The sequence below is a fragment of the Anolis carolinensis genome, chromosome 5, assembly GCF_035594765.1.
Source record: "Anolis carolinensis isolate JA03-04 chromosome 5, rAnoCar3.1.pri, whole genome shotgun sequence".
NCBI lineage: Eukaryota > Metazoa > Chordata > Lepidosauria > Squamata > Dactyloidae > Anolis > Anolis carolinensis.
Genome location: NC_085845.1, coordinates 100824276 through 100851758, shown reverse-complemented (window position 1 = coordinate 100851758; position 27483 = coordinate 100824276). Strand labels below are relative to the sequence as shown.

Genomic DNA, 27483 nt, shown 5'->3' with positions numbered 1-27483 from the left:
TACATATATATATATATAGGTTTGGATGGGTATGGGTATGTACGTGTATACATATATATTTCTTTTCTCTTTCTTCTTACTTCCTACTTTCTACCTATAAAAAAGGGTTCCCCTTTCGCTGCAAAATATGGTGATTTGCATTTCTTTTCTTTCATTTTTTTATAATGTAAAATCCTCAATAAAGATATATACAAAAAAAAGCAGATGTGGATTATCTGCCTTGATATTCTGGGTTATATGGCTTTGTGGAAGGGTCCCAAATAACTTTTTTACCCAGAACCTCATAAGCTAGATCCACACTGACATAAAATCCAGATTGCTAAGCGAATGGTATAAATAATCAGATTTCCAAACAGTCTTAGTTCTCACTACTTTGTGCACGTAGTTCTAGTTCTATGAACCATCTTGGAGTTTAAGATCCTCTGGAGAGGCCTTACTCTCAACTCCGCCTTCTTCGCACATGCAATTGGCAGAGACGAGATACAAAGCCTTCTCAGTGGTGGCCCCTTGCCTATGGAACTCCCTCCCCATCAGCTCCCTCCTTCCTGAGCTTCCACAAAAAAGTGAAGATGTGGCTCTTTGACCAAACCTTCAAAAATCTAGTGCAATAGATACAAAAGATGTGTAATTAACTTATGGAATGGCCCCAGACTATGCAGACGGATCACATGATTTAACTTGTTGTATGGATTCAAATACTTTTAATTGTTTTAATAGTGCAGTTTTTATTGTACTATGTTTTTAAAGGCATTGCTTATGTTGTGAAGCCGCCTTGAGTCCCCTCCGGGGTTGAGAAAGGTGGGATAAAAGAACTGTAAATAAATAAATAAATAAATAAATAGTAGTCAATAAGGAAATACTAATGTAAATAATCTCATTCAGAGTACCGTAAATGTGTGTATTTGTCTTAAAGTATATCTATTATTGCCAAATATATTCTAGGATGTGTTAGACAACCTCATCCATCTATTGAACTTAAACAACATAACCCATATAAATCTGATATATATACAACACAACACCAGGTAATCCTGGGTACATAATCCTTCTTTCGGGGGATCCTTCATCAGGTTGTATTCCTTTAAATGTAGTCTATAACAGTCTCCTGATGTGTGATTGTTTTCTTCTTTAGCCAGTGGTCAATAAATCTTCTCGTAATAGACACCGGTAAGCTGTTTCAGATATACTGCTGTCTTTTTAACTTAGTTGCACTTGCTTGGTCCTGCTCCAATTCAAAGCATTTCAGTGCTACTTGTATTTCTAAATATAAACATAAGTACATACTAATAACTGTACATAATTCACCAAAATAGATATATATATATATACACACCCCTATGTTTTACAACCCTTAGTTTAGTACACAGAAGTATACAGAAATATAAAGATAAAATCCAGATTATCAAAGCAGATAATGCACATTATCTGCTTTGAATTGCATTATATGAGTCTACACTGCCATATAAGCCAATTCAAAGCAGATCATTTGGATTTTATATGGAAGTGTAGAAGGAGCCTCTGTTTGTGAGGTTTACTGTGGTCTCTGGATGCAGATGAACTACAACTTCCATATTCATCTGTCATTGTCCCCAAACTATGCCAGTATTTAAAGTTGGTCATTATGAGCAAGCATGAATGTTGCAGTTAATCACCTTGATTAGCATTGAAAAGCCATGCAGCATCAAGGCCTGCCTGCTTACTGCCTGGGGAAATCCTTTTTTGGGAGGTGTTAGCTGGCCCTGAATGTTTCATGTTTGGAATTCCTCAGTTTTCAGAGTGTTGTTCTTTATTTACTGTCCTGATTTTAAAGTTGTTTTTAATACTGGTAGCCAGATTTTGTTCAGTTTCATGGTTTCCTCATTTCTGTTCAAATTGTCCACATGCGTGTGTAATCTAACATGATGGCTATCAGACTGGTCCAGCATTTCTGTGTTTTTAAATAATATGTTGTATCCAGGTTGGTTCATCAAGTGCTCTGCTATGGCTGACTTCTCTGGCTGAATTAGTCTGCAGTGCCTTTCATGTTCCTCGATTTGTGTCTGGGCAATGCTGCGTTTGGTGGTCTCTATGAAGATTTGTCCACAGCTGTATGGTATACAGTAGACTCTTGTTCTTTGCTGAAGGTAACATTTGTTGGATTTTCTTAGTGGGTCTGTAAATAGTTTGTAGGTTGTGTTTCTTCATCACTTTCCCTATGCGGTCAGTGGTTCCCTTGATGTATGATAAGAACATGTATGAACCACTGACCACATAGGGAAACTGATGAAGAAGCACAATCTACAAACTATCTACAGACCCACAAAGAAAATCTGCATATAAGAAGGCTATGTATCTATATTTTGAAAAAATGTGGTTTCCAAAGTTAGCACAGGCACAACTCCTACTTGGCGTTAGATGGTCCTAAATCCCATTGATTTCACTGGTGTGTTTGTAAGATCATACATAAGCAGAAGACAAATATTCTCTTCAAGCCTATCCCAGGCTGTTTTGTTTCTCAGGGAGTGCTGACTTGAACAACTGATTGTAAAGAAAAGATAGCCCTGCCTCCTGAGTTTATGGCCTGCAAACTCTGTACAAATGATTACAGTGTCTAGGAACACATGAATAACAACTCTATTAGTATATCTTTACTTCTATTGATAGTGGCTGTCTAGCATTTCAAACAGAGGTCTTTCCCATTATATTCTGCTCACTCCAACTGGCAATTTCTACAACTGAGCAGCATCTTTTTATAAAAAAGGCAGTTTCTTTATCATCTCAAAGTCTGTCTTGGCAGACTCTTTATATACATATTTAAGGGTGTATTATACATAAGAGCCATTCTGACTGTACCGAATAGAAAAGAATCATTTGGGATTCTTTTCTAGCAGCACCCTATCAGTTGGATGGAATGACTATGAGAAGTACATAAACATTACCTTACCCACACAGACTTTTAAGATCCCAATTTCTTGAAATGGAGGCCCCTTCTACACTGCCCCTGTATCCCAGGATCTGAACCCAGTTTATCTTCTTATCCCAGATTATTTGGCAGTGGAGACTCATATTCCAGTTTAAAGCAGATAATCTGGGATAAGATCCTGGGATATAAGGCAGTGTAGATGAGGCCTGAGAACCTTAGGTACAGTATATTTTAAGAGTATTTCTGGAGGAGAGAGAGAAGGATGTGGTAAGTATATTGTCTTTTCCTGTCTGATCTCAGCCAACACTGAATTTCCCTTTTTCCCTAGCCCTGCACCACAGCAGGAATAATAGGTAACGTATTTTCATTTCAGAATAAGCGGTGAGCCAAGTTTCATGCCTTAACTTGTGTATGTGCTGGTGACAGAGAGATGCAACATTGAAAGGCACATAAGCAAGGTCATTACTAGAATGCTGGGGCTAATTCTGTTGCCAGCAGGTAACATCTTAAGGGAAATTGGACACTTTTATATACCAGTAAGTATTTCTTCTTTGGTGGAACATGCCTGTCAATTAAAACAAGTTATTTCAAATGGAAAAAGTATTTCCACAATAATAAAACATATTTTCTCTAACATTTTCTCTGATATGTATTCAAAGCACTTTGAGATATTAACATTTTGACTCATATTGCAGAGCAAAATCTGAAGCAAAGTTCTTTGAATATCGTAAGAGTCAAGAATAGGTTCCCCAAGTCCTAAAACTCAGTTTCCATCTTTCTTTTGTCTTCCTTGCATCCACCATACCAAAGTATATGTAGAGATTGTTGTACTTTGGCTGTATCTTAACAAGACATCATTCAGTAGAAAAACCAATAATGGTAAAGTAGAAGGCAGTAGGGAAAGAGGAAGGGCACATTCCAATTGGAGATAATCTTATCAAAGAAGCAGGACCAGAGCAGGCTGTTCATGACAGGGTGACTTGGAGATTTCTCATCCATAGGGGTGTCATAAGTTGAAGTCAGCTTCACAGCAGTTAACAACAATAGCTTTCTAGTCCCAGTGAAGCACCATGCGGAAAGCCATTTTTCCATTGTTATGCATAATGTCTTTACGTCCAGTTTGTTAGCCTTTGCAGCCATCTTCATTAGAGAAAATCAAATGCTGCAGTTTGGTCAGGAGGCTACACCAGGGAGAAAGGAGCAATGACTCTACTTTCTGTGAAAGACTTGTTGTTTGGCATTCTTAACACGTTGTTCCTCTCTCAGATTCATCTGCCGCACATGCTTACAAGAGATGAATTCCACGTGATCAGAAGGAAACCAACCTCTCTCTCCATCTGAGAGTTTCATGCCTTCTATCCAGCCTGGAAAGAGAGAAGAAGCTAAGTATGAACAGGCTAATAATGCTGAATTACTGTTATTGGCATATAATTATTCAGTAAAACAACCATTTTATCTGACATGCAATAAGATCCCCTCTACAAAAGGGTTGCTTACAAAAATAAATACAAAACCAAAGCAAGAATAAAAACATAATACATAATAACCAAATAATAATAATAAACACTGCCAACAGAATATGATCACTTGCACCTAAGGAACCCACTACATCCACCCCATTTACCAGGTCTTTCACTATCGGTTAGGATCAGATCTAAAATGACTAATTCCCTTATTGCCCCGTCTACCTTTTGGACAATGAAACTGTCTGCAAGGCAAATTAAATATTTGTTGGACATGATATTTTTACCAAAGTTTGTCTTCCAACAAATATCAGAATTCTATGATTCTATAATTGAAACACCTCATTACCACTACAGCTCTCCTTTCTGAATAATTTGGTCCTTAGTCTGGCTTGGAAGATCCTCCTCCCAATATCCTGTTATTTTTCCCTCTTAATTTTTATCCAGATACTTTCAACCTGACTTCCAGGATTTATGTCATGGACCTCCTCACAAACACCTTTCTCCTTTCCTGTTTGGTCTGTTTTTCCGAAATAAGTTCTACCCCTCAATTAATACATCCCAATAATGAGAGTCATCCCATCAGGTTTCAGTGATGCTTGTTATACCATATTTGTTTTTATTAAACTAAGAGTTCAAGTTCATCTTCTTTATTTTCCATACTTTGTGCGTTATGGTCGAGATATCAAAGACCATGGGCTATCCCCAGTTGCTTAAGTTTCTTCCTTCTCTTTGTTGAGTTCTTGTGCTTTTTGCTGAGTTCTCTTTATAACAGTTGAAGTATTCTGCCCTGATAAACTTATGACTAAGAAGATTCTGAGGAAGCTTTTTGAAGACAATTCTGAGGTTGAGTGGAAGATGTGAGACAGATCTCAGGAATAACATGCAACTAAAAAGCAGCAACTAGAGAACTTGGTAGAAGACATGACTCTTGCCAGTAACTTCACATAGCATTAATGTAGCAAAAGTTTTGAATGGGCGTTATACTCTAGGATGCCAATCCAAACAACTTTATTTGCCGATTATGTGAATCATGTAATGGATAGGGGAAGGATTGGTTAGTAATCTCACCCCAGTACAGTTTCTTGATTTTTGTTTGTTTGTAATGCAGGGGTGTATAACAGTACTTGGTAATAATAAAACTTATATAATAAAACTTTACTTATATCCTGTCCTATCTCACCGTAGGGACTCAGGGTGGTTAGCAACAATTGACAAGTAAAGTTACAACTGCTTGTAGCATTTTTAAAGAGAGCAGAAAAAAGTTATATATCAAAAGCAACATTATAAGTGAGAACAGTTACTTTATTATTGTAACAAGTTTTCTCCTAATTAATTAATTAGACCTTGGGAGTTAATTAGTTGTTAATGTTGGATAGAATGAAGTTTAATGATAGTATACTTCATTTCTTAATGATTCTGTCTCAGGAATCAAGGGGATTTACAATGAATGTCATTTTTGGCATTCATTTGGGATTTACAATGAAAGCTACTTTAACTGAAACCACAGGAGTGGTTTAAACATCCCCAGTATGCTTGTAATTTCTACAGCCTCTTACAGGTGTATTAAATTAAAAACAAGCCAACAAAGCCCAGGATGAGACAATCAGGGTATGTCATGTGTGCCCTGGACTAAAATAACACTCCATTCTGTTCTTCATAGTCCTGCAAGTGAAGATCTAGGTTCAAAAGATCCTTCCCTGAGAAATCAAGTTCACAATGAACTTTCTATACCCCAAAGTTCCCAGCATTGCTGTATCTACTCACCATCAGTAGTATGCCGTAAGACAATGATTATATCAGCTTTCTCTAGTGCCAACTCATCATTCTCTCGGGCTTTGTAAGATTTCACACACTGAACTTGAGGTGTATCTGTGAATTTGATGGGAACATGGGGTGGTTAATTGTCAGGTACATTGTTGTTAAGATAATTCAAATGGGTTGGGAGTAGTCCCCAGTGGGAAAAATAGAACATTTGAACATAGACATGCAGAGCTATTCTAACTTATGTAGATGTGACCGCATCTTCCCCTATGAACCTGTGCGATCTTTCAGTTCTGGGGAGGCCCTTCTCTCGCTTCCTCCACCTTCGCAAATGCGGTTGGTGGGGACGTGGGACAGGGCCTTCTCTGCGGTGGATCCTCGGCTCTGGAATTCCCTCCCCAGGGAGATTAGGTTAGCACCAACCCTGTCTTCCGGAAGCAATTAAAAACATGGCTGTTCCATTGTGCTTTTGAGTAAACAAGTCCGTTATAACCTGGCCCATAACCATATTGGAAACTTGCCCTGTCACTTTATAGTTTGATTTCCGTTCAGATTTATCTTCCCTACTTGTTGTATCTGTTTGGTGCATATCCTATTCTGTAATAGACACTCCATCAGTTTTGACTGTTGCCCAGACTGTGGTCCTATATTGGACCTTTTAATGCCTAGGATGATTGTTTAATATTTTAATTATGCCTATTTTAAACTATGACTTGTTTAATTTGTTTTTAAATGTGTTGCTTGATGTCTTAATTGTTGATTTTATGATATTATATGACTGTATTGGGCTTATCCGCGTGTGAGCCACTACGAGTCCCCGTTGTGAGTCCACTACGAGTTGTTGTTGTTGTTGTTGTTATTATTATTATTATGGTATGTATAATATATGCATGTACACATGCATGATTCTATGCTATTTATTGCACTTGAACTTTGCAGCTCCACCAGGCACTGTCCACAAAAATGCATGCCTAATTTCTACTAACATATCAGAATTGCAGGTGTTTTGAGGAAAGCTGATTTGGGGATTATGACACGTGTAACATGCACATTCAGATCTTGAAATACCTGGATACATACATTTGTAGTTCCCATAAAAAAAAAACACCTCAAAACAGTGGCATTTATGCTTTGCTCACAAGAGATAAGGCCTGAATGTATATATGTGGAATTTTGGATTAGGAATCTATAAAAGCAAGAATGTCTGCTGTGTAATGTTCAGACTATTATGTAATTGGAGGTGGAGGGAAATACCCATAAGGTTTATCTGGATGCAAAGTTCTAAGAAGAAAAGGGGTTCTGAAGTAAGGCGGATGACACCTCTTTCCTCCCAACAGGAGAATTCTAGCACTGTACATGTCAATATTGGAAAAGTGTAGGGAGTCTGAGAACACAGGTCATAGCAGCAGCTTCTTGTGCCTGGCTCCTCTGATTGGTACAGTAACTAGCCATAGCATAATTTCTCATGTTTACACAAAATCAGTGTTCTAGGCCACAAATGGTTCATTGTTGACACTTTTGAATAATAATGTCTCTCTTCCCTTTCTTTTTCATTTTAAAACCTCCTGTCAGCATAAAACTATCCTGCCAAGATAGTTTGCAGTAGTCACATTGCATAAAATGAGATTCAAAATATAAAAATAACTATATTCTTCCATGTTGTATGCATTCAGTTTTGCAAATAACATTATTCAGGAAAATCTAAAAAAGTGGTTGGTCAGGCTTTGGAAGGTAAAATGAAGGTTTGATTTCACAATGTCCAGGAGCAACTGGCATAAGCAAAAGGCAACCTTTCCCCTGCCCATAAGTGTCAGATAAAAAACTAAGACATGAGGTGAAGAACCACAACAAACCTCCTGGAAAACAATAATTCCCAGAGCCCCTGCGACCTTTTAGGAAATGTTCAAGGCTGCAACACCTATCCATTTCATTGTGTCTGTTCCCAAGTAACTTCTTGCAGAAAGGGATGGGACACTCAGGTGACTTTAAGGAGACTGGGGTTTAAATTCTCATGTTTCTCAGTGATGACAATGAACTTGAAATAGTCCAAACATAGAAAAAGTTGATACCAGGCTTTGTCTAAATTGCGTAAATACTTTTGGCTGATTCTGAACAAAGTCTGGAGCATCACTTTTTTACCAGCTTCTGCTCTTATAATGATCTCCTGTGATATTCAGGAGTGCTAGTTACCAGCTTCAGTATACTCCTTAAGATTGGATAAGTGCGTGATGCTGTGGTCAGTGACATCACGTGCCAGCATGGCTGCTTCCAGGCTTGGGCCGAGGCTGGCTCTGCATCGCAAAGGCCCTATTCTGTTGACCAGCCATGCCATGAGTGCCCACATCTACAAGGAGGGGCTCCCAGTGGCCCTCAAGCCAGATGCTGAATACCCAGAATGGCTTTTCCAGATGTATTTTGGGCCCTGCAAAAAGCTGAAGGAGTTGGATCTGGAGACACCAGAGTACTGGCGCCTGCTATGGAGGCAAACCACCCAACAGTGGAACAAGTTGTGCAAAACCCGGCCATTTTGAGCCCAAGAGGTTGGCAGACAAAGCTCAGGCAGACTCAAAAGGGGACTGATTCCTCCGCCATTGCTTTTTGTCTTTTCGATGTAAATGTCAATTAATAAACAGAGTTATTTTGTATAAGTATATATATTGGTTTACCCAGGGGTCCCCAAACTAAGGCCCGGGGGCCGGATGCGGCCCATCAAAGCCATTTATCCGGCCCCCATGACACAAGGGCAGAAGGGGGTTGGGCTAAATGACCCAAGGGGTCTCTTCTTCTCTTACAACCCTTATTATTATTATTATTATTATTATTATTATTATCATCATCATCATCATCATCATCATCATTGAGGCTGGGTGGCCATCTTTCAGGGGTGTTTTGCTTGTGCTTTCAGTGCACAAAGGCAGAAAGGGATAGGACTAAATGGCCCAAGGGGTCTCTTCCAAAACTCTTTTTTATTATTGTTGTTGTTGTTGTTGTTGTTGTTGTTGTTAATTATTATTGCTCGGTGGCCAACTATAGTCCAGCCCTCCAACGGTCCGAAGGATCGTGAACTGGTCCCGTTTAAAAAGTTTAGGGACCCCTGATATATTGTATGTACATACAACTTGTAAGTCGCTCTGAGAGAGGGTGGGGTATAAATGTAGTAAATAAATAAATAAATAGTTGTTGTTGGGTTTTTTTGTTTTGTTTTTTGTTTTTGCACTACAAACAAGACATGTGCAGTGTGCATAGGAATTTGTTCGTATTTTTTTTCAAATGATAATTCGGCCCCTCAACAGCCTGAGGGACCATGAACCGGCCCTCTACTTAAAAAGTTTGAGGACCTCTGGGTTTACCTCTGTACCAAGTTCCGGAATCCAGTTTAGTTCAAAATTCATTACTTGTACATACAGGAGGAGCATGTTACACCTATATTAAAATCATTGTACCGGCTACAAATTAGTTTCTGGGCAAAGTACCAAGTGTTGGTTATGAGTTTTTTTCTTTTTTGCCTTCACTGCTACAATTTATTAGATTTTCTTTAGTTAGCAAATTATTAGCAAAGAATAAGCCTTGAAGAGAACTTCCTTAAATCCATGTTTAACTGAGGCAGTGGGGAAAACAATGTTTTCCTCAGACCTTGGCATCATCAAGAAAGCTGAATATGAGCCTGTTAATAAAACTTCAGAGAACAAATAGTTTTGAAGATTCAGTAGGCATTCAAATACATATACTGTAGCCTGTTGTCAGGAATGGTAGATATATGCCTGCAAATCTCTGCCTTGTCAGTCAGAAGTGTCAAGCATGTAGTTCATTTTTTGTGCAGTATTGAAATGAAAGCCACTATTAGAAGGCAGAATGAGACAAAGATATATATAGGATCATTTCTCTCATACATCCTTGTCTCTTCATTGTACTTTTTCCTGCCTGAAGAGGTAGCTGATAACATCGAGCCATACACAGAGCCCATTTTTAGTCCCATTCTTTTTCATGATACTCAAGCTCAGGAACATACATGACTACCAAACTAATCCACCTCCCACTAAACGGAAAATGTAGAAAAAAGGGAGAAGAATCAAGAACAAATAAAGAGAATGAGAACATAAGATATGGGAAATGTTTTTTCCAATACTGTATTAGAACACAACAAAAATCCTATCTCACATAGAATTTATGAGTAAGCACGCTGGCATTATTTACCCTATTCCTTCAAAACAAAGGCAAAAAGCAAGGACTCTGGAAAGAAAATAACAGTGGAAGTAAAATCAAGGATGGGGCTCAGCATATATCCCCAGTATGCCACTGGTTATCTATATATATAAAAGAGTGATGGCATCAGGGCAGCGGACAAAACAACAAAACTACAGGCCCCCCAACCTCAAAATTTGACAACACAACCCATCATCCACGCCTCTAGGTTGATACAACAAAAAGAAAAGAAAAATAAAGTCCTAATTATAGGGAGAGGAATAATAGTTTTTATCCAATTGCTGCCAGTTTGAAGGCTAAGCTCTGCCCACTTGGTCTCCTAGCAACCTCCTCAGCCCAGGGGACAGGCACAGTTAGGCCTCACTTAGGCCTCTTCCACAGATTATCAGATTTTAACTGGATTATATGGCAGTGTAGACTCAAGGCCCTTCCACACAGCTATATAACCCATTTAGAATCTTATATTATCTGCTTTGAACTGGATTATCTTGACTCCACACTGCCATATAATCCACTTCAATGTGCACACTAGACATAAAGACAACCATACAACAGACATTCAGTACCACCACTACCTCAACAATTTCTCACCAACACCACCAGACAACGCCACAGCAACGCGTGGCCGGGCACAGCTAGTTACCTTTAAAGTCCTACACGGTTTTCATTCAGGTTACCTGCAGGATTGTCTTCTCCTGTACAATCCACCCCATACACTTAGGTCTTCTGGGAACTTGACTATCAACTGTCACGCAGATGATAATTTCATAACATTAGGATCTATTTTTGTTTCTCACATTCTTTCATGCACTTTTCTTTATTGTGTGCTACATTTAAATGCTCATTAGTTGCATTGTTGTCAGCATCTACAAACCTGAAGGCTGAGAAAGGAAAACTACTTTCTGTACAGAACTGTACTGAAAAAAACTGTACTGTATTAATATGGGTCCACAAATAAATATATCTATTATATGCATGTTGCATGTCCTGAACAATCCTACCAGAGTCATTCAAAAGGTCACGTTCTGTCTGTTGAGGCGAAAGAGCAGAAATCCACCGCAGCTTCTCACTCCTAGAAAATACAAAATAAATGCTGAAAATAAGAATATTCAAAAATGCACTTAATGTCTGCTGGTGCAAAACAAAAATGTAGTATACTTTCTTGTGTTTCCTTGTGATAAACTGGTGGTTATACGCTTAACTATTGCTAATTATCACTAACTCACCTTAAGGAAATTAAATTCAAAGAAATGTCTGTGATTTTTATCAATATACAAAAGATCTTGTAGTAACTGACACTGAGTGGAAGAAGGTTAAAGTTTCTGTAGACCCAATCCACACACCTGTGAAACACACAAAAAAGCATACTACATCTTTGTGTAAGAAAGCCATTGTTATTTTAGCCTGTGACCTCAAACCCCAATCTTTAATATAAGGAGGGAAATACCAACAACTATTATGTTGTTATATTCATTTTTATCCCCCCCCCTTTCTCATGAAAAATGTGGTTTTTCAGGCAACCTCCCACAGAATAATTGTATTTTGCACAGAATAATTTTGCAAAACACTTTGCTATGTGTAAATACTAGTCAAAAACTGTCCTGTCCCCCCCCCCCCCCCCAACTGGTCTTCCAAAATGTTGGGAACATCATTTTTTGGGCAGGAAACAAATAACAATAAATATTCTTTCCATTCCTCTTCATATCTGTTCTACTAGTCTGAGGTGTTGTGGTGTTTAGAGCTGATTTGAATTATAAAATTGTAGATTTTCTTACTGTATTTCTGTACGGAAGAGAAACTCTACTTTTTTCCCTTGATTATTCTGCAGGAGGAAGAGGCGGAAAACATTTTTGTTTGCTCCATGCAGTTTCATTTCACATTTCTCTCCACGAACATCTGAGGAAGCAGCATAATCAAATACAATAAAGCGCCCGTTTCTACAACAGAACAAAAGGGGCCAGAATGTCAAAAAGCTTGAATTTATAAGTAATAAAAAGAGCAATTCAATTATGTCATGTACAAAGAAAAGTCATGTGATGGAATCTTTCCTCTTAACCTCTGAACCTTATAGCCAATTTGTGTCTTGATTTAGAGAGACCTCAGTGGAATATGAAGAAATGAGCAAATAACTCTTTAAAAAATCTGAAGGAGCAGACTAAATATCAGAAGCAAGGGGAGTGTTCAATCCAGATCTCCTAAATCCTATGCCACCATTGTTGGCTTTATTTAAAAAAAATAGTAAATACCTTTGCACTGTCATAATGAGAACTGGACAGTATATTTAATCATTTTTCAACATCTGCAATATGTCATATTTAGATTTTGGGTGACCTCTAGGAAAGATGGCAGAGGTCACACAGTCAAGATGCTCCTATTTGTTATTCCTTTGCTTCTTTAGAGAGGACATGTTAGCCATCAAAATCCATTAAAGTTTCATAAAGTATTTGAAGTCTTAATAGCACTTACTCTTTGGGCCGTGATAGCAACAAATAGTCATTAAAAAGATGAAGGTAGATGGATCGAGTGGTAAGCTTCCACTTCACACTCAAATTATACTCTAGTGCTGTAAGTTCTCCACACTTCACAAGACGCCGTGACTGTGAGATAAGTGGGAAAATCTACAAAGGAAAATAGAATGATTTTAAGTGAAGTTTACTGTATCTTCATAGCTCCAGGCATGCAGAAGAAGGTTATGTTGGCCCTCTATTTGTGCCTTACCCTGTCTTTGGTGGATAAGAGATAGGGAAAAAGGACGAGAGCTTGGGGTGGGGGGTCAGTGTTTTGTATTATTTCAGATATAATATACTATTTTAATAAACAATGAATATAGTGTGCATAAAGACAAATATACTAATAAGGATGTAAAGTATTAAGCATATAAAGGCCAGACTGATTGTGCTGGGATTTCTTGTGTACTTTCCTGTGTGGCAAGAACTCCTATTCAGGCATGTGCAGAAGGAAACAGAACTCCAGCCTTCTTGCCTCCCTTCTCATTTGTCTCCTCCGCTCCATGTCCCTAGCCTCTTCATGGATTCAGCAAAGGCTGAATAGTGAACATAGGGAGCCTAGAAATCCTGATAAAGCAAGATTTCAATTTTGTTCAGCTTTGTAATTGTTTGAACATGCTTGAGACCTTCCCTATGAATAGGAGAGAATGGAGTAGGGAGGACAGGGCTAAATTACAACAAAGGGCAGCTGAATAGGGCTAAAGCAGTGGTTCCCAAACTTTTTTTGACCAAGGACCACTCTCCAACATTTGTTTTTTTTTTCATGTCAGGAGCAACTTGAGAAACTGCAAGTTGTTTCTGGTGTGAGAAAATTGTACATTTCTGATGTGAGAAAATTGGATGTTGCCCAGGAAATACCCGGATGTTTTTGATTTTTTACCATCCTTGTGGGAAGCTTCTCTCATATGTCCCCACTTGGGGAGCTAGAGCTGACAGAGGGAGCTCACCCACTCTCCCCAGATTCGAATGCCAACTTGTCTGTCAGAGTCCTGCCAGCACAAGAGTTTAATCCGTTGCACCACCGAGGGCTCCACAATAGCTTTTTGGTCAACTTTAAATTCAGTTTGGTTATTTGTGGTGTTGATTCAGAAAATTGCATTGGATAGACCACATCAGCTTTAGTTTCTGATACAGAACATATGTCATCCAGTAGTCACCATCTGCTCACCTACAGAAAACCATTTTTAATAATCTAGAGCTGATGTAGTCTATCCAATGCAATTTTCTGAATCAGCACCGCAAATAACCCCAGGAACAGGCCTAAAAATGAACACACCAAGGCACCCCTGCTTCTAGACACCACATAGAATGACTCCAGTCTGGGGGAGGGAGAAGGAGGAGAAGCAGCAGTCTGGAGGCTTATGGTCATGCCTTTTGTGGGTAGTCAGCCTCTTCCCCACCCGACATCCCCATTGCTTTGGCACTATAAGAGTGTTTCGTGAGACCTGTCACTCTTGTTGCAACAGTGTCATAATGGTGAGGCCACGGACCATATTTTAATTTTTGGGGACCACTTGTGGTTAATTGGCTGAAGAGACAGGGAAGGTTGGTCATCCACCCTCATTGAAACAGTTGAGGATCATCAGTTGCCTAAAGATTCATACAGCAGGATAGCCTCACTGTTAAATTGTCACCTTTAGGTGGCAGCAATGAACCTCTACAAACCAGGAGAGACTGGGAAAGAAAACCAATTGTTTGTTTACCTTGCATTCAAACTCCATATTTTGACTTAAGTGGATTAGCTCTTCAGTGCTCTTCATGCGCTGGACATTTTCATTGCAATCTTTGATGAGCTGCAAAGAGAAGAATGTTAAGGACGGTACAAAGGCTGAGAATAAGGAATCCATCCTTTTAGAAGTTAGTACTGACAAAACTAAATCTGTTGAGATTCACAATGATTTATTTCTGGAAAAGTTGACAGACTGCTTAGAAAAAAGTGCTATTTTGATCAACAATTTTAAAATATTTACACTCTCTTAGCATCATCTGTCTTGTATTCATTAGATTAATATCCCACATTTCTTTCAAAATTGGCACTCAAGGCAGCTAACGATAAAATTGAATTGAACAAATCCAATTAAAATGCAAAACACAATAAAAACATAAAGGATTATACACAAAATTTAGATTTAAAATATATTAAAACAAAATGCATTATCACTAGGTTAAATACTCTCATCCAGCAACCCAAGTATTTGGGAGAGGTTTCCTCTGATAAAAAGCTATTGTCTACTGATAGAAGTAGAAGGAAGGAAGGATCAAATCTGCTCCCACCCCCTTTTCCAAGAAGTTTAAATTGTGAATCCAAGAAGAGCCACGTCCCTCATGACCCCGCTAGAAATACCTTTGAGAATAGTAAGACAGAAATAAAGCTGTTCCTCAAAGATTTGACAAGTACTTATGTGAGAATACAATCCCTCAGGTAGCCTGGGTCCAACTCATGCAGGACTTCATATCAAGCACTTTGAAATGCATCCAAAATAGACTGGAAACCAGTAATATTGTTGTAAAAAGTGGTCCTGCCTATCTAATAACGGGATCCAATCAATATCATGGCCATTGAATTCTGCAGTACACAAAGTTTCCAAACACTCTTCAAAGGATTCCCCTTGTAAAGTGCATCACAGTAGTCTAAATAGGATGCAATATGTGTCAAAAGGGTCAAATTAGACATCTACATCAATAAGCAAAATTGGTATACCAGTTTCAGCAAACACATTCCTAGGCATCCAGGCTCAAGTTCAAATCTTCGACTACATTTAAATTGTGAAAACAGTGCGATCAACAAAGTCCCTCGATCCTCTTGGTTATTTAGAGCAATTGTCTTGGATGAAAAGCTTCAGTTTTCTTACTGTCATCCAGTCCCTTACTGACATTTAGTTTAGAACTAGAACAACTTCCATGGAGTTAGATAGAATGCAAATGTAAAATTGGGTGTTAACAATGTTAATTGTGTTCATTAAAACGAAATAACTCATAAGAGTTGCACTTGCTTTTGGAATTGTAATACCCCAACGTTACATCAGTAAGATCATCTAAAAAGTCACTTCTGACCTTATTGAAAACTCCACAGCATAGAGATTTTCTATTTGGGAGATAGTTGTTCACAAGGTTTTGTGACAGCCACTTTCCCAACTGGAAATCTCTGTGTTACTACACACGGGGTAAGGATAGAGGTAATCCAGAGTACTAAATCACAAGAGATAGTGAATGTTGTACACCCATGACATATCCATTTCAATGTCCTTTGCACTTTAAGAAACACTGGCAAAGTGGCTGACTGATATAGGGGTAGGGAACACTGAGATTTTAAGAGCTCCATTCATATTGAATATGGATTCATGCAGCAGTAACAAACAACAAAATGTTATTATCTGCTTGAAGCGAAGCCTAGCATTATGCATCTCTAAAATAATTTATGGATTCTTTGGGGAAAAGATAATCCCTTGTAGACATTAATGTACCTGAAATGCACTTCTGTATTACTATGTGCATTTTGATATGGTCCCACAAGTCATTCTGAATAGGGTTGTACAGCCCACCTGCATTGCAAAGTAGATGACATCTGCATCCAGTCCAGTGTTTTGGGACACACAGTAGTCTGAACATTGAATTATGACTCTGGAAGCCAGTGCTCAAACCCCATTGGGCCATGAAAGCCACCGGGTGACTTTGCGCAAGTCACACACTCTCAGCTTCAGAGTATGGCAAAAGCCAACTTCTGAACAAACCTTGCTATGAAAACCCGAAGATAGGCTCACTTTAGCATTGCCATAGGTTGGAAATGACTAAAAGGAACGCAACAACAGCAAATGCATATAACTGCATGGACTGGAACCATTTCTGTAACATTGTGAGCCCCACGGGGAGATGGTGGTGGGGTATAAATAAATATTATTATTATTATTATTATTATTATTATTATTATTATTATTATTATTATTATTTTATTATGACACAGCAAACAAGATAGATATGCTGGATTTCATATCACAAAATCTCAAGTCGAACACTTCCCAAGTGTCTAGGACTGTGTGATGTGTGCAGATCCCAGCAGGGTGGCCTTTTGCAGTTGGCAGATCGTAATTTTGTCAATGTCTATTGTTTCCAAATGCCAGCTGAGATCTTTTGGCACGGCACCCAGTGTGCCGATCACCACCGGGACCACCTGCACTGGTTTCTGCCAGAGTCTTTGAAGTTCAATCTTGAGGTCCTGATAGTGGCTGAGTTTTTCCTGTTGTTTTTCGTCAATGCGACTGTCACCTGGGATGGCAACATCAATGATCCAAACCTTTTTCTTTTCCACAACTGTGATGTCTGGTGTGTTGTGTTCCAGAACTTTGTCAGTCTGGATTCGGAAGTCCCACAGTATCTTTGCATGTTCATTTTCCAATACCTTTGTAGGTTTGTGATCCCACCAGTTATTGTTATTATTATTATTATTATTATTATTATTATTATTATTATTATTATTATTATTATTATGAAATATTTTTACTACAGAAAAAGAGAAGGGGGACAGGCTAAGGGATATGCTAACTCTTCTGTGTTGCAATACACATAAAACATAGAATCATAGAGTTGGAAGAAGCCACAAAGCTATCCAGTCCAGGAATCAAATCAAACAGAATCAAAGCACTTCTGACAGATGGCCATGAGTATTTCTGATTCTCTCTCATGGGCGTTTTTGAACCAATATGCCTCTTGTGTGGGACAGAAACAATTTCTGGTAGGATTAACTGTTTTTGGTATTTTTCTTACCTTCTCAAGAGCATCATATGCTTGTGTGGCCTGAATTTCTTCTTCTGCACCAGGTTGCGTTCTCTTCAGAATGTTCTGAAAAATGGAAACAAAAGGGTTAAATACTTGGGCATTTTCATATTCTACATCCACCTCACTACATCAGTGATAAATTCATCAAACTAATAAACATGAAGGATCTATATGATTGGACAGCAACTACTTTTTGTGGAATACAATTTTGGGCTGGAGCAATGAGGCAACAGTTGAATTCCCTAGATATTTGCCAGAGTGTTGTTGTCATAGGTGCTATGAAGTTCCTGGATTAGCTATTTGAATGGGCTGCCTGAGTAAAGGTTTCTGATGAGGAGAAAGTAGATTTCCTGGCAGTGTTCTTAACAGCAAGACCATATCAAGTGTTTTGTTTCTTGTTTGACCAAGAAGAGGATCGTAAGGCATGCTCCCTGGTTAGAAAACAAGAGATGCTGTGTCAGCTCCTTAACTCCTGAAGCCTTTCTTTTCACAGTTCTCTCACAGAGTGATTCATGCATTCTGGGTTTATATGTGCCTTACATACAGGGCTACCTTTACATTGCAATGGTGATGAGTATGAAATAGCACTTCAAGCTGTCAGTTGCCAATGTCACATGCTTATAATAAGGAAATGGGGCCCACTTCCCCCATATTTCTGTTTATAAACATGTTCCACATATTTATTAACATAGGGCCCCTGGTGGTAGCACAGTGTGTTAAAGCGTTGAGCTGCTGAACTTGCAGACCGAAAGGTCCCAGGTTCAAATCCTAGGAGTGGAATGAGCGCCCACTGTTAGCCCCAGCTCCTGCCAACCTAGCAGTTCAAAAATATGCAAATGTGAGTAGATCAATAGGTACCGCTCCGGCGGGAAGGTAACGGTGCTCCATGCAGTCATGCCGGTCACATGACCTTGGAGGTGTCTACGGACAACGCCGGTTCTTCGGCTTAGAAATGGAGATGAGCACCAACCCCCAGAGTTGGCCACGACTGGACTTAACATCAGGGGAAAACCTTTACCTAGCTATTAACTGTATTATACCTGGTTGCTGTTATTGGCTGCCCTCAAATAATTTCTGACTTAAAGTAATACTAAGAAAATCCTGGATCCCCCGATGGCACAGAGCCAGACATGACTAGACTTAATGTTAGAGGAAAACCTTTACCTTTACCTAAGGAAATTATATTATGGGATTTTCTTTGCAAGTTTTGTTCTGAAGAGGTTTGCTTTTGCTTTCCTCTGCAGTCAAGAGTCTGTGGCTTAAACAAAGTGAGTTTTCATAGCTGTCTGGAACCCTAGTCTTCAGAGACATAGTCCAAAACCCAAACACTACATCAAATTTATGCTCATGCTATCTGGCAACAAATTTAGGAATTTGTCTGATATAAAGAACTGTAAACCCTAACGGCGCTCCATGCAGTCATGCCGGCCACATGACCTTGGAGGTGTCTACGGACAACGGCGGCTCTTCGGCTTAGAAATGGAGATGAGCACCAACCCCCAGAGTCAGACATGACTGGACTTAACATCAGGGGAAACCTTTACCTTTACCTAAATCCAATATTGGGAGCCCCAGTGGCGAAGTGTGTTAAAGCACTGAGCTGCTGAACTTGCAGACCGAAAGCAGACCGGTTCAAACCCCGGGAGCGGCATGAGCGACCGCTGTTAGCTCCAGCTTCTGCCAACCTAGCAGTTCAAAAACATGCCAATCTGAGTAGATCAATAGGTACTGCTCTGGCGGGAAGGTAACGGCGCTCCATGCAGTCATGCCGGCCACATGACCTTGGAGGTGTCTACGGACAACGCCAGCTCTTCGGCTTAGAAATGGAGATGAGCACCAACCCCCAGAGTCAGACATAACTGGACTTAACGTCAGGGGAAACCTTTACCTTAAGTCCAATATTGGCAACATTCTTACCTGGAGAAGGAGTTTCAGTCGAGTAATACGTTGGAATGGGAGGATGAGAAATGATTTAAGGGAGAGGCGTTGACAAACAGGATCACTTTCCAGTCTTTCTAAGACTTGTTGGAAGGCAGGAACACCATTCCTGACAAAGAGAAGAAATTTGGCAGTGTCAACAGAAATTATTTTTTTCAAGGCCTTTTTGTTACTCAAAGTTATAGACATATATGGGTGAATAGCATGGTAACTAGTTTGCCACTGCTCATTTGCCAGCTATAGCTTGCCCCTCTCTAACTTAATGGTGCCCACTGGGCACTAAAATATCAGCAGACACTGTTTGGTGCCTGGAATAATAGTATTCAACATACCAAAGAGGAATCACTTCACCTTCTCCAATCTCTTCAGTGCGCTGGATATTGTTATTCCAGTTATTCCAGTGTCCACTAACATTTGGTGTCTGATTGGCACTGCTAAAGTAAGTTAGAGATGTTCGAAGTAGGTGCCATCCCCTCTCACTGGGCTTGGTGAGCCCAGTGAAAGTGGGATGGCATGTAATCCACTGTGCCACTTCCCAAATACAGTTGATTACACAGGCCCAAAGAAGCTTGAAAGGCTCCAGAGTATCCAGTGATGTCAGGTAATGCAAGTCAAGTCCATGTTGACTCAATCAGTTCTGTGTGTTGTGAAACAATTATTTGGGTCAGGTTTTCCTTCTGCTCTAGAGGGTAGGCATTTGCCAGCTGAACATGTAAAAGAATCAAAGAATCCTAGTAGACCACAAGCTAAACAACATTCGCTATATGAAACACTGGCAAAATGCTAATATTTTCAGTGTTGATTTAAAAGAAGCACAGTATTATGATCAAGAGAAGTTATAGCACCACTCTATTCTGCTTTCGTCAAACCTCACACGGAGGACTTTGTCAAGTTCTGGGCTCCAGAGGTCAAAAAAGAGATCAACAAGCTAGGACATGTCTAGAAAAAGGCAACTAATATGGTAAAAGGCATAGGAATAAAGCTCTATGAGGACCAGCATTATGAAGACAAACTAGGACATGTCTAGAAAAAGGCACAAAATGGTAAAATGGGCAGAAATAAAGCTCTATAAAGACCAGCAAAGAGAGTTGGGTATAGAAGAGAAGACTGAGAAGTGATATAATAGACATCTTTAAATATACCCTACAATATACAGGGGGAGCCTCTGGTGGCTCAGTGTGTTAAAGCGCTGAGCTGCTGAACTTGCAGACCGAAAGGTCCGAGGTTCAAATCCGGGGAGTGGAATGAGCGCCCGCTCTTAGCTCCAGCTTCTGACAACCTAGCAGTTCGAAAACGTGCAAATGTGAGTAGATCAATAGGAACTGCTCTGGCGGGAAGGTAACGACGTTCCATGCAGTCATGCCGGCCACATGACCTTGGAGGTGTCTATGGACAATGCCAGCTCTTTGGCTTAGAAATGGAGATGAGCACCAACCCCCAGAGTCGGACACGACTGGACTTAACATCAGGGGAAACCTTTACCTTTTTTTTTAATATACAAAGGACTCTTAGGTAGAAAATGGAGCAGACTTGTTTTCTGTTGTATCAGAGGATAGGGTGCAAACAATGGGTCTTGACTAGATATGTGCACAAAATCCATTCTTACTGTTTCTTCCTGTCTTTCATGTCTTCCATTTATTTGGAAGCATGAAATAGGAAGCCCCCTCCCCACATAAAACTCAGCTTGACACGAAAGCCTGCTTTCATGTGGAGCCTGGAAAGCTTGTGCATGCTTCTCAGTGCCTGCCTGCAGCTGAGCACCTGCACAGTCACACATCCCACCACACACACATGCCCCATTGCCCACCACACTCTCCGGATTGAAAGGAGGGAGGGGTGGTGGTTCCTTCTTGCTTGCTTGCTGAGGTCTTCTCATGCTCGGACCTTTTGCACAAGCTTCATGCCAAATGGACGTCCTACACAGATGTTAGTTTGTCCAAATCACATCCAGATACGTTTCCAATATACCGAGGGCTAAGAGTCTTCAGTATTTAGGACTACAGATCATAACAACCTAATAGCTTTGTCCAAAGAAAACAAGCATCACCTAGACATAATGGAGAAAGAGTGCATTCAAGATTAAAAGGTAACTGGATTGCACCCTTATCCTTAGAAGAGGAAAATCCAGAGCAACCATGGCATACATATCTAGATCAACATCTGATACAACAAGAGGTTGCTGACAAATTGCCTCATCCAATAGAAGAAAGATGGGACAAGAAAGTTTTTACCAATAAAGAAAATAATCAACAGGAGGAACTTCTTGTAGGTTTCCTCTCATATGCAAACAGTGTTAGCATTCCAGAACCAGCAGACAAGTCATATATTATTGAATATGAAGAAAGCAATCATATTGATAATAGAAGTTCAAAGCAGCCTAGTGCTTCAAGGTCTGTCATAAAAGAAGATGAAATTGAAGATATGTCCACATTGCAGACTGCACTTCAAACCAATTCCTCAACTCAGAGGGCAGAATCAGATATACCTTTTGACCATCCAGAGACTCAAGTGTCTGTACAGCAAGCTATAGAGGCTGTAATGATATCTCCAATAGTGCAACCACCCACCAATGTTGGTGTCGACATTTTTGCCCCACCAGCAAAGATGTGAGGCTGCCTGGCCTTGACTTCTGTAAGTAAATGCAAGGCATTGCGGGGCTGAGGGAGGGAGGGAGGATGAGGAAGAGAAGAAGTACAATGCCTGCCAGGCAGTCGAACACCTCAGGAAAAGGAGTCAGTGGGTGTGAAGCCCCCCCCCCACCAAATAATGGGTCGATTTTTGGGCCCTGAAACAAAACAACTGAAAACAACCCTCCCAATTTCGTGAGGCTTTCCAAAAATGTATTGGGCCCCACAACAAAAGCTGGAAACGAAACGGGACAAGCTTTTACCCAAATGCACACCACTAGTCCTGACCTCAGGTGAAAGTCATGGATTCTTTAGCTGTGAGGAAGCAGTGATACAAATGAACTAATTAGCATTAATGGAACCATTTTCTCTTTAAAGACAATAAAACATGAGAGTATCATTATATGTAATAATAATAATAATAATAATAATAATAATAATTTTATATTATTTTTATACCCCGCCCCATTTCCCCGAAGGGACTCGGGGCGGCTTACATGGGGCCAAGCCCAGACATCAAACAATATAAAAACAAAGCAATAAAACAAATCATAAAAGATCATATACAATAAATATCATGATAAAATCTTGGGTTGGCTCCAAAAGAAACTGGGCCAAAAGTGCAAGTTGTTTCGATATCATATGTAGCACACACTTCTGACATAGCTACAGTTCACTGGGCTCTCTCGCACAGGTTTGCCTAAAAGGGAAGTGGTGGAAAACTGCAAAAACTAAAATGCATAATCATTACTTACAGTAGCCTCTTAAAGGTTTGTTCCTGGTATGCCTGGTTTGTCACATATGGCAAATAAACCCTGCGGAATTCTGAGGCATGTCTCAGTGCCACATCACACACATTGAAGCTGAACATGTTTTCCTCAAGTTTCTCTTCCAGGTCAAACAGGAAACTGCAAGAAGGTCATGGAAGAAAAGCATACCATTTACACATTCTTTAAGATTCATATCCCACATTTTTCCTAAACCTTAGGTTCAAGGCATCTCATACTAAAATTATATAAAACAAGGAAAATTAAAATGTAAGCAAGGACAAGCATAAAATATTTTAAAACAGAACTTAAACCACACCAAGAGAAAACACCCCGAAGTTTAAAAGTCATGGACATCTCTATGTGTGAAGATACCAATTCTCCAAAAGGCTGACTAAATTTTGGAAAAATGGCATTCATAACCATTTGGCAATCATAACCTTTTGGAAAAGTTTGATCTTTCAGAGAGGAGCTAAAGACCTGTTTGAGTAGAATCTTCTCAAGTGATATCCAACCCAATGTAATATGCAAAGCAATGTCGTCAGTTGTTAGACTGAACCTATTCTCTCTGATCTGTTAGGAAAACAGAGAATATGCCAGTGCATAAAAACAGAAGTGTTTTTCAGTTTTCAAAAATATATCTATATCTATTTCAAAAATATATCTCCCATAACACATAAATAACATTTTTTGTTTACTCACAACTTTCATGTGTTCAATAGAACACAGGCACATAGCTTATCAGTCCAGTTTCAGATATTCTTGAGATAATCTCTGTGCAAATGACACAGGCAGAGCCAGCCCTAGGTATTTTTCAAGTGTAGGCGAACAGAATTTTGCCCCCCCCCCCGCAACCAATTACTGAAAAATAAAAGCGTTGGATAAGCAAAAATGTTGGATAATAAGGAGGGATTAAGGAAAAGCCTATTAAACATCAAATTACATTAAGATTTTATAAATTAAGCACCAAAACATCATGTTTTACAAGAAATCAACAGAAAAAGCAGTCTCGACTTGCGCCCCTGTATGTTTTGCGCCCAAAGCAACCACTTAATTTGCCTCATTGTTGGACCGGCCCTGGACACAGGCTCAGACCAAGTGTTTGGACTGAGCAGCCCAAAGTCTAAAATAGAGTCTGAGGTCTGAGCAGTCTCAGATCAGATCATGTGGCCTGTAACCCCTCCCACAAGCTCTCAGGAAACATAGAGCAAAAGAAGCTGCATACCAGAACATATACACAAAACAGTAAGCAAACATAACAATAGATTAACAAATTTCTAGAGGAGGCTTGAAGAAGGTTGTAATTTCCAACAGAAAATGTAAGAATATTCTTTGCATCCCTACTCTAAGTGCCAAATAAAAAAATGGAAAAAAAACCCTAATTTTTTTTTAAAAAAATGTGCAACATTTGAAAAAAGTGAGACATATCTGATTTTTTTCAGTACTCATAAGCATAGAGATTGGAATCCAAGTTTTACTCCATGTCTGCACTGGCCTGAGGTATCCAGTTTCAAATGCCCACTCTTGATAGAACTTGTTGGCTTTTGAAGGTGAAAAAAGAGAGTATAACTCACTTGGCACTAACATCACGCACATCCTGAAGGCGGGAGAAAAGCCACTGTCTGTCTTGATTAGTCAACACAGCCTGGAGTTCTGGGGCGTGTTGAAAGTGATCCACGGCTACATTTAAGCTCCGAAGGTACGAAGCTTCAGATGCAATCAGTTCAAACTTGGCCTGCCAGAAAGAAGTGGGAGAAGATGGCTTTCATGAATCCAGAATTCTTATGTATGATACATTATTTGGGGAAAAGAACAACAGAAGCCCTCAAAACTCATGGGTCTGAGACCATAGCTATTAATGTGTAGTAGAGAAAGAGTGAGTAGTTACTGTATATACTCGAGTATAAGTCTAGTTTTTCAGCCCTTTTTTTAAGACTGCAAAAGCCCCCCTCGGCTTATACTCGGGTGAGGGTCCCGGTTGGCTTATATTTGGGTCAGCTTATACTCGAGAATATTTGGTACATTTATTATTTTTTCTATTATTATTGGTATTATTACATTTATTATTTTTCTCTATTATTGTTGCTACTATTACATTTATTTTACTCTATTTTTATTATTATTATTATTATTATTATTATTATTAATACATTTATTATTTCACTCTGATATTATTATTGTTGCATGTATATTTTACTCTATTTATTATTACTTGTATTATTTTCCTGTATTTATTATTATTATTACATGTATTATTTTACTCTATTATTATTAAAAGGATACAGAAGCACATTTACATGGAAGAAGATGAGAATAATGATTTGATCAGAGTTGGAAGTCTTATCTTAAATTTGAGCTTTATGTAAATATTCAAAAACATTTAACCTACTGATGCCTCAATCAATGTAATTTTATTTTTATTTCTGAAATTTACCACCCTTGGCTGGTAAGAGTCAAAAAGCAAGCAAGAGTCCAAAAGTGACAGGTTAAAATCCAGAACCTGATACCAGATAGAAACTCCTTCCTGGGTACATAGAAGACTAGGTGACTTGGAAAGCGCTGAACAGACTACACTCCAGAGCTAAATCTTAAGAAATGGGGCTACAAAGTGGATGCAGATGCATTTAGCTCTCCAGATGCAGAGCTAAATCTTAAGAAATGGGGCTACAAAGTGGAGTTCATGACATGTGAATGTGGAGAAGAATAAACCACAGACCATTTGCCACATGCCCAACGAAGGACCTTCTTACAACGACACCAGAGACACTCCAAGTAGCCAGATTCTGGTCAAAGGAAATTTAGTATAATGCCAAAATTTTAACTTTGTCTGTGGTTTTTCTATACATTATGACTGTATTCTCAATTCGCTACTGACATGGTAAATAATTGTAAATAAATCTCTCCAGCAGGAAACTCAAAGTGGCCTGTGATGATTCTCCCTCCCTTGTTCCCTCTTTCCTCCTACCTCCTGCAGCTTCTGTTCCTCTCGGGTCATGCTCTGCAGCATTGTACTCTCTCGAACTTTGGGAATGTCCTGCCAGAGAGATGCAGTGGATGAGACGGACAGGCGTTGTGGATAGGAGTCTTGCAGGGGCAGAACCTTTCTTTGCAACCTTAGGGAGCTTGCAGATCCTAATTCCACATCTTCAATCAAGGAATCTGCCCTCTTTTGGCTTTGAATGGCTTTGTTTAGTATAACATCACTGTATTCCTGGTAGAGTACCTTTGCTGTGGATAAAAGTCATATAATCTTATGAATCAATGCACTAGATCTAAGGCCAGAACTTTTCTGCTGGTGGTGTGAGGTTCATGAAAGGAGGACAATTTAAAACATAGCCAGGGGCGGTTCAACCGTGAGGCAAACTAGGCAGTTGCCTGTGGCACCATCCTGTGGGGGGCACCGTTGAGGCAACTCCTGTCTCTGCCTCCGCAAGGAAGTAGGTCTTCGCTTTGGGGAGCAGAGAAATGCCGCTTCTCTGCTCCCCAAAGCGGTGAACGCCTTCCTTCTTGCCAGGAAGGTGTTCGCTGCTTTGCAGAGCAGAGAAATGCCAAGGACCATTATATCTTAGGGACCGCCTCATTCGTTTTTCCCATCAGTGGTCACCTCGATCCTCCCAGGGAAATCTCCTCTACGTACCGGGCCCAAGGGAGGTATGCCTGGAAGCTACAAGGCATAGAGCCTTTTCAGCCTATGTTCCAATTCTGTGGAACTCATTGCCTCCATATGTTAGAGCAATGTCGGAGTTGCGACCTTTTGGAAAAGCGCTCAAGACTTGGCTGTTTGGTTGTGCATTTAAGTAAATCAGATCTAATTTGCCAGATAGTCACTGTTGAATGTTTTTAGGTTGAATGTTTTTATGTTGAATGTTTTTATGATGAATGTTTTCTATTGTGGAATGATATTTTAAATTGTAAGTCGCTCGGAGCACTCTGGTGGAGAGCAACTAATTAAGAAATAAAGTGAAGTGAAGTGAACCCCTGAGGCTGCCTGCCATAGATGTGGGTGAAACATCAGGAGAGAATGCTTCTGCAACATGGCCATAGAGCCAGGAAAACTCACAGCAACCCAGTGATTCTGGCCATGGAAGCCTTTGATAACACATTGCAGGGCCATTGCAAAGTAGTATTTCACAGGCTGGTTCTAGGCCAAACTAGACATGAAGGTACTTGCTGTTCACAAGTCATCTCCACTCATGTAGAAAGTGAGGGCTGATGGCTGATTTTAATGTCAAGAGGAGAGTTTAACCCTTCAACACTCTATCTCCTGCAGTCTATTTCTGCAGTCTTTTCCTTCAGCCTAAGTCTGATAATAATGTGAGTAAAGCTAGAGAGGAAATAGCTGAAACCGTCAAACACAAGGTAACATGGCAAGAGAGGGTTCAGCTCTTCACTCATTCAAATCTTTCAGTGTATCAAATCAAGCATTACCATGAAGGACCATACTTTGTACACAAATGAGTCAGACACAAGAATAAACAGATATAGTTATCACCACAACAACATCAAATTTGGCCCACATATTTGCTATGCTACTAAAAG

At 39.6% G+C, this 27483-nt stretch overlaps 1 protein-coding gene across 2 annotated transcripts in view; it reads right to left on the bottom strand.

Annotated features, from left to right (window-relative positions):
• Positions 1-884: 884 nt before the first annotated feature.
• LOC100561372 (uncharacterized) overlaps positions 885-27483 on the bottom strand; it is an 80084-nt gene continuing 53485 nt past the window's right edge. For both annotated transcript variants that reach the window (XM_008111347.3, XM_008111349.3), the window contains 11 exons: positions 25910-26172; positions 24519-24679; positions 22933-23085; positions 19530-19659; positions 17601-17675; positions 14543-14632; positions 12799-12950; positions 12108-12269; positions 11334-11404; positions 6133-6237; positions 885-4266 (listed from right to left, as the gene is read on the bottom strand). In XM_008111347.3, the coding sequence (XP_008109554.1) occupies positions 4112-4266; positions 6133-6237; positions 11334-11404; positions 12108-12269; positions 12799-12950; positions 14543-14632; positions 17601-17675; positions 19530-19659; positions 22933-23085; positions 24519-24679; positions 25910-26172 (1517 nt within the window). In that variant the 3' untranslated portion in view covers positions 885-4111. The remainder of the gene's footprint in view (positions 4267-6132; positions 6238-11333; positions 11405-12107; positions 12270-12798; positions 12951-14542; positions 14633-17600; positions 17676-19529; positions 19660-22932; positions 23086-24518; positions 24680-25909; positions 26173-27483) is intronic.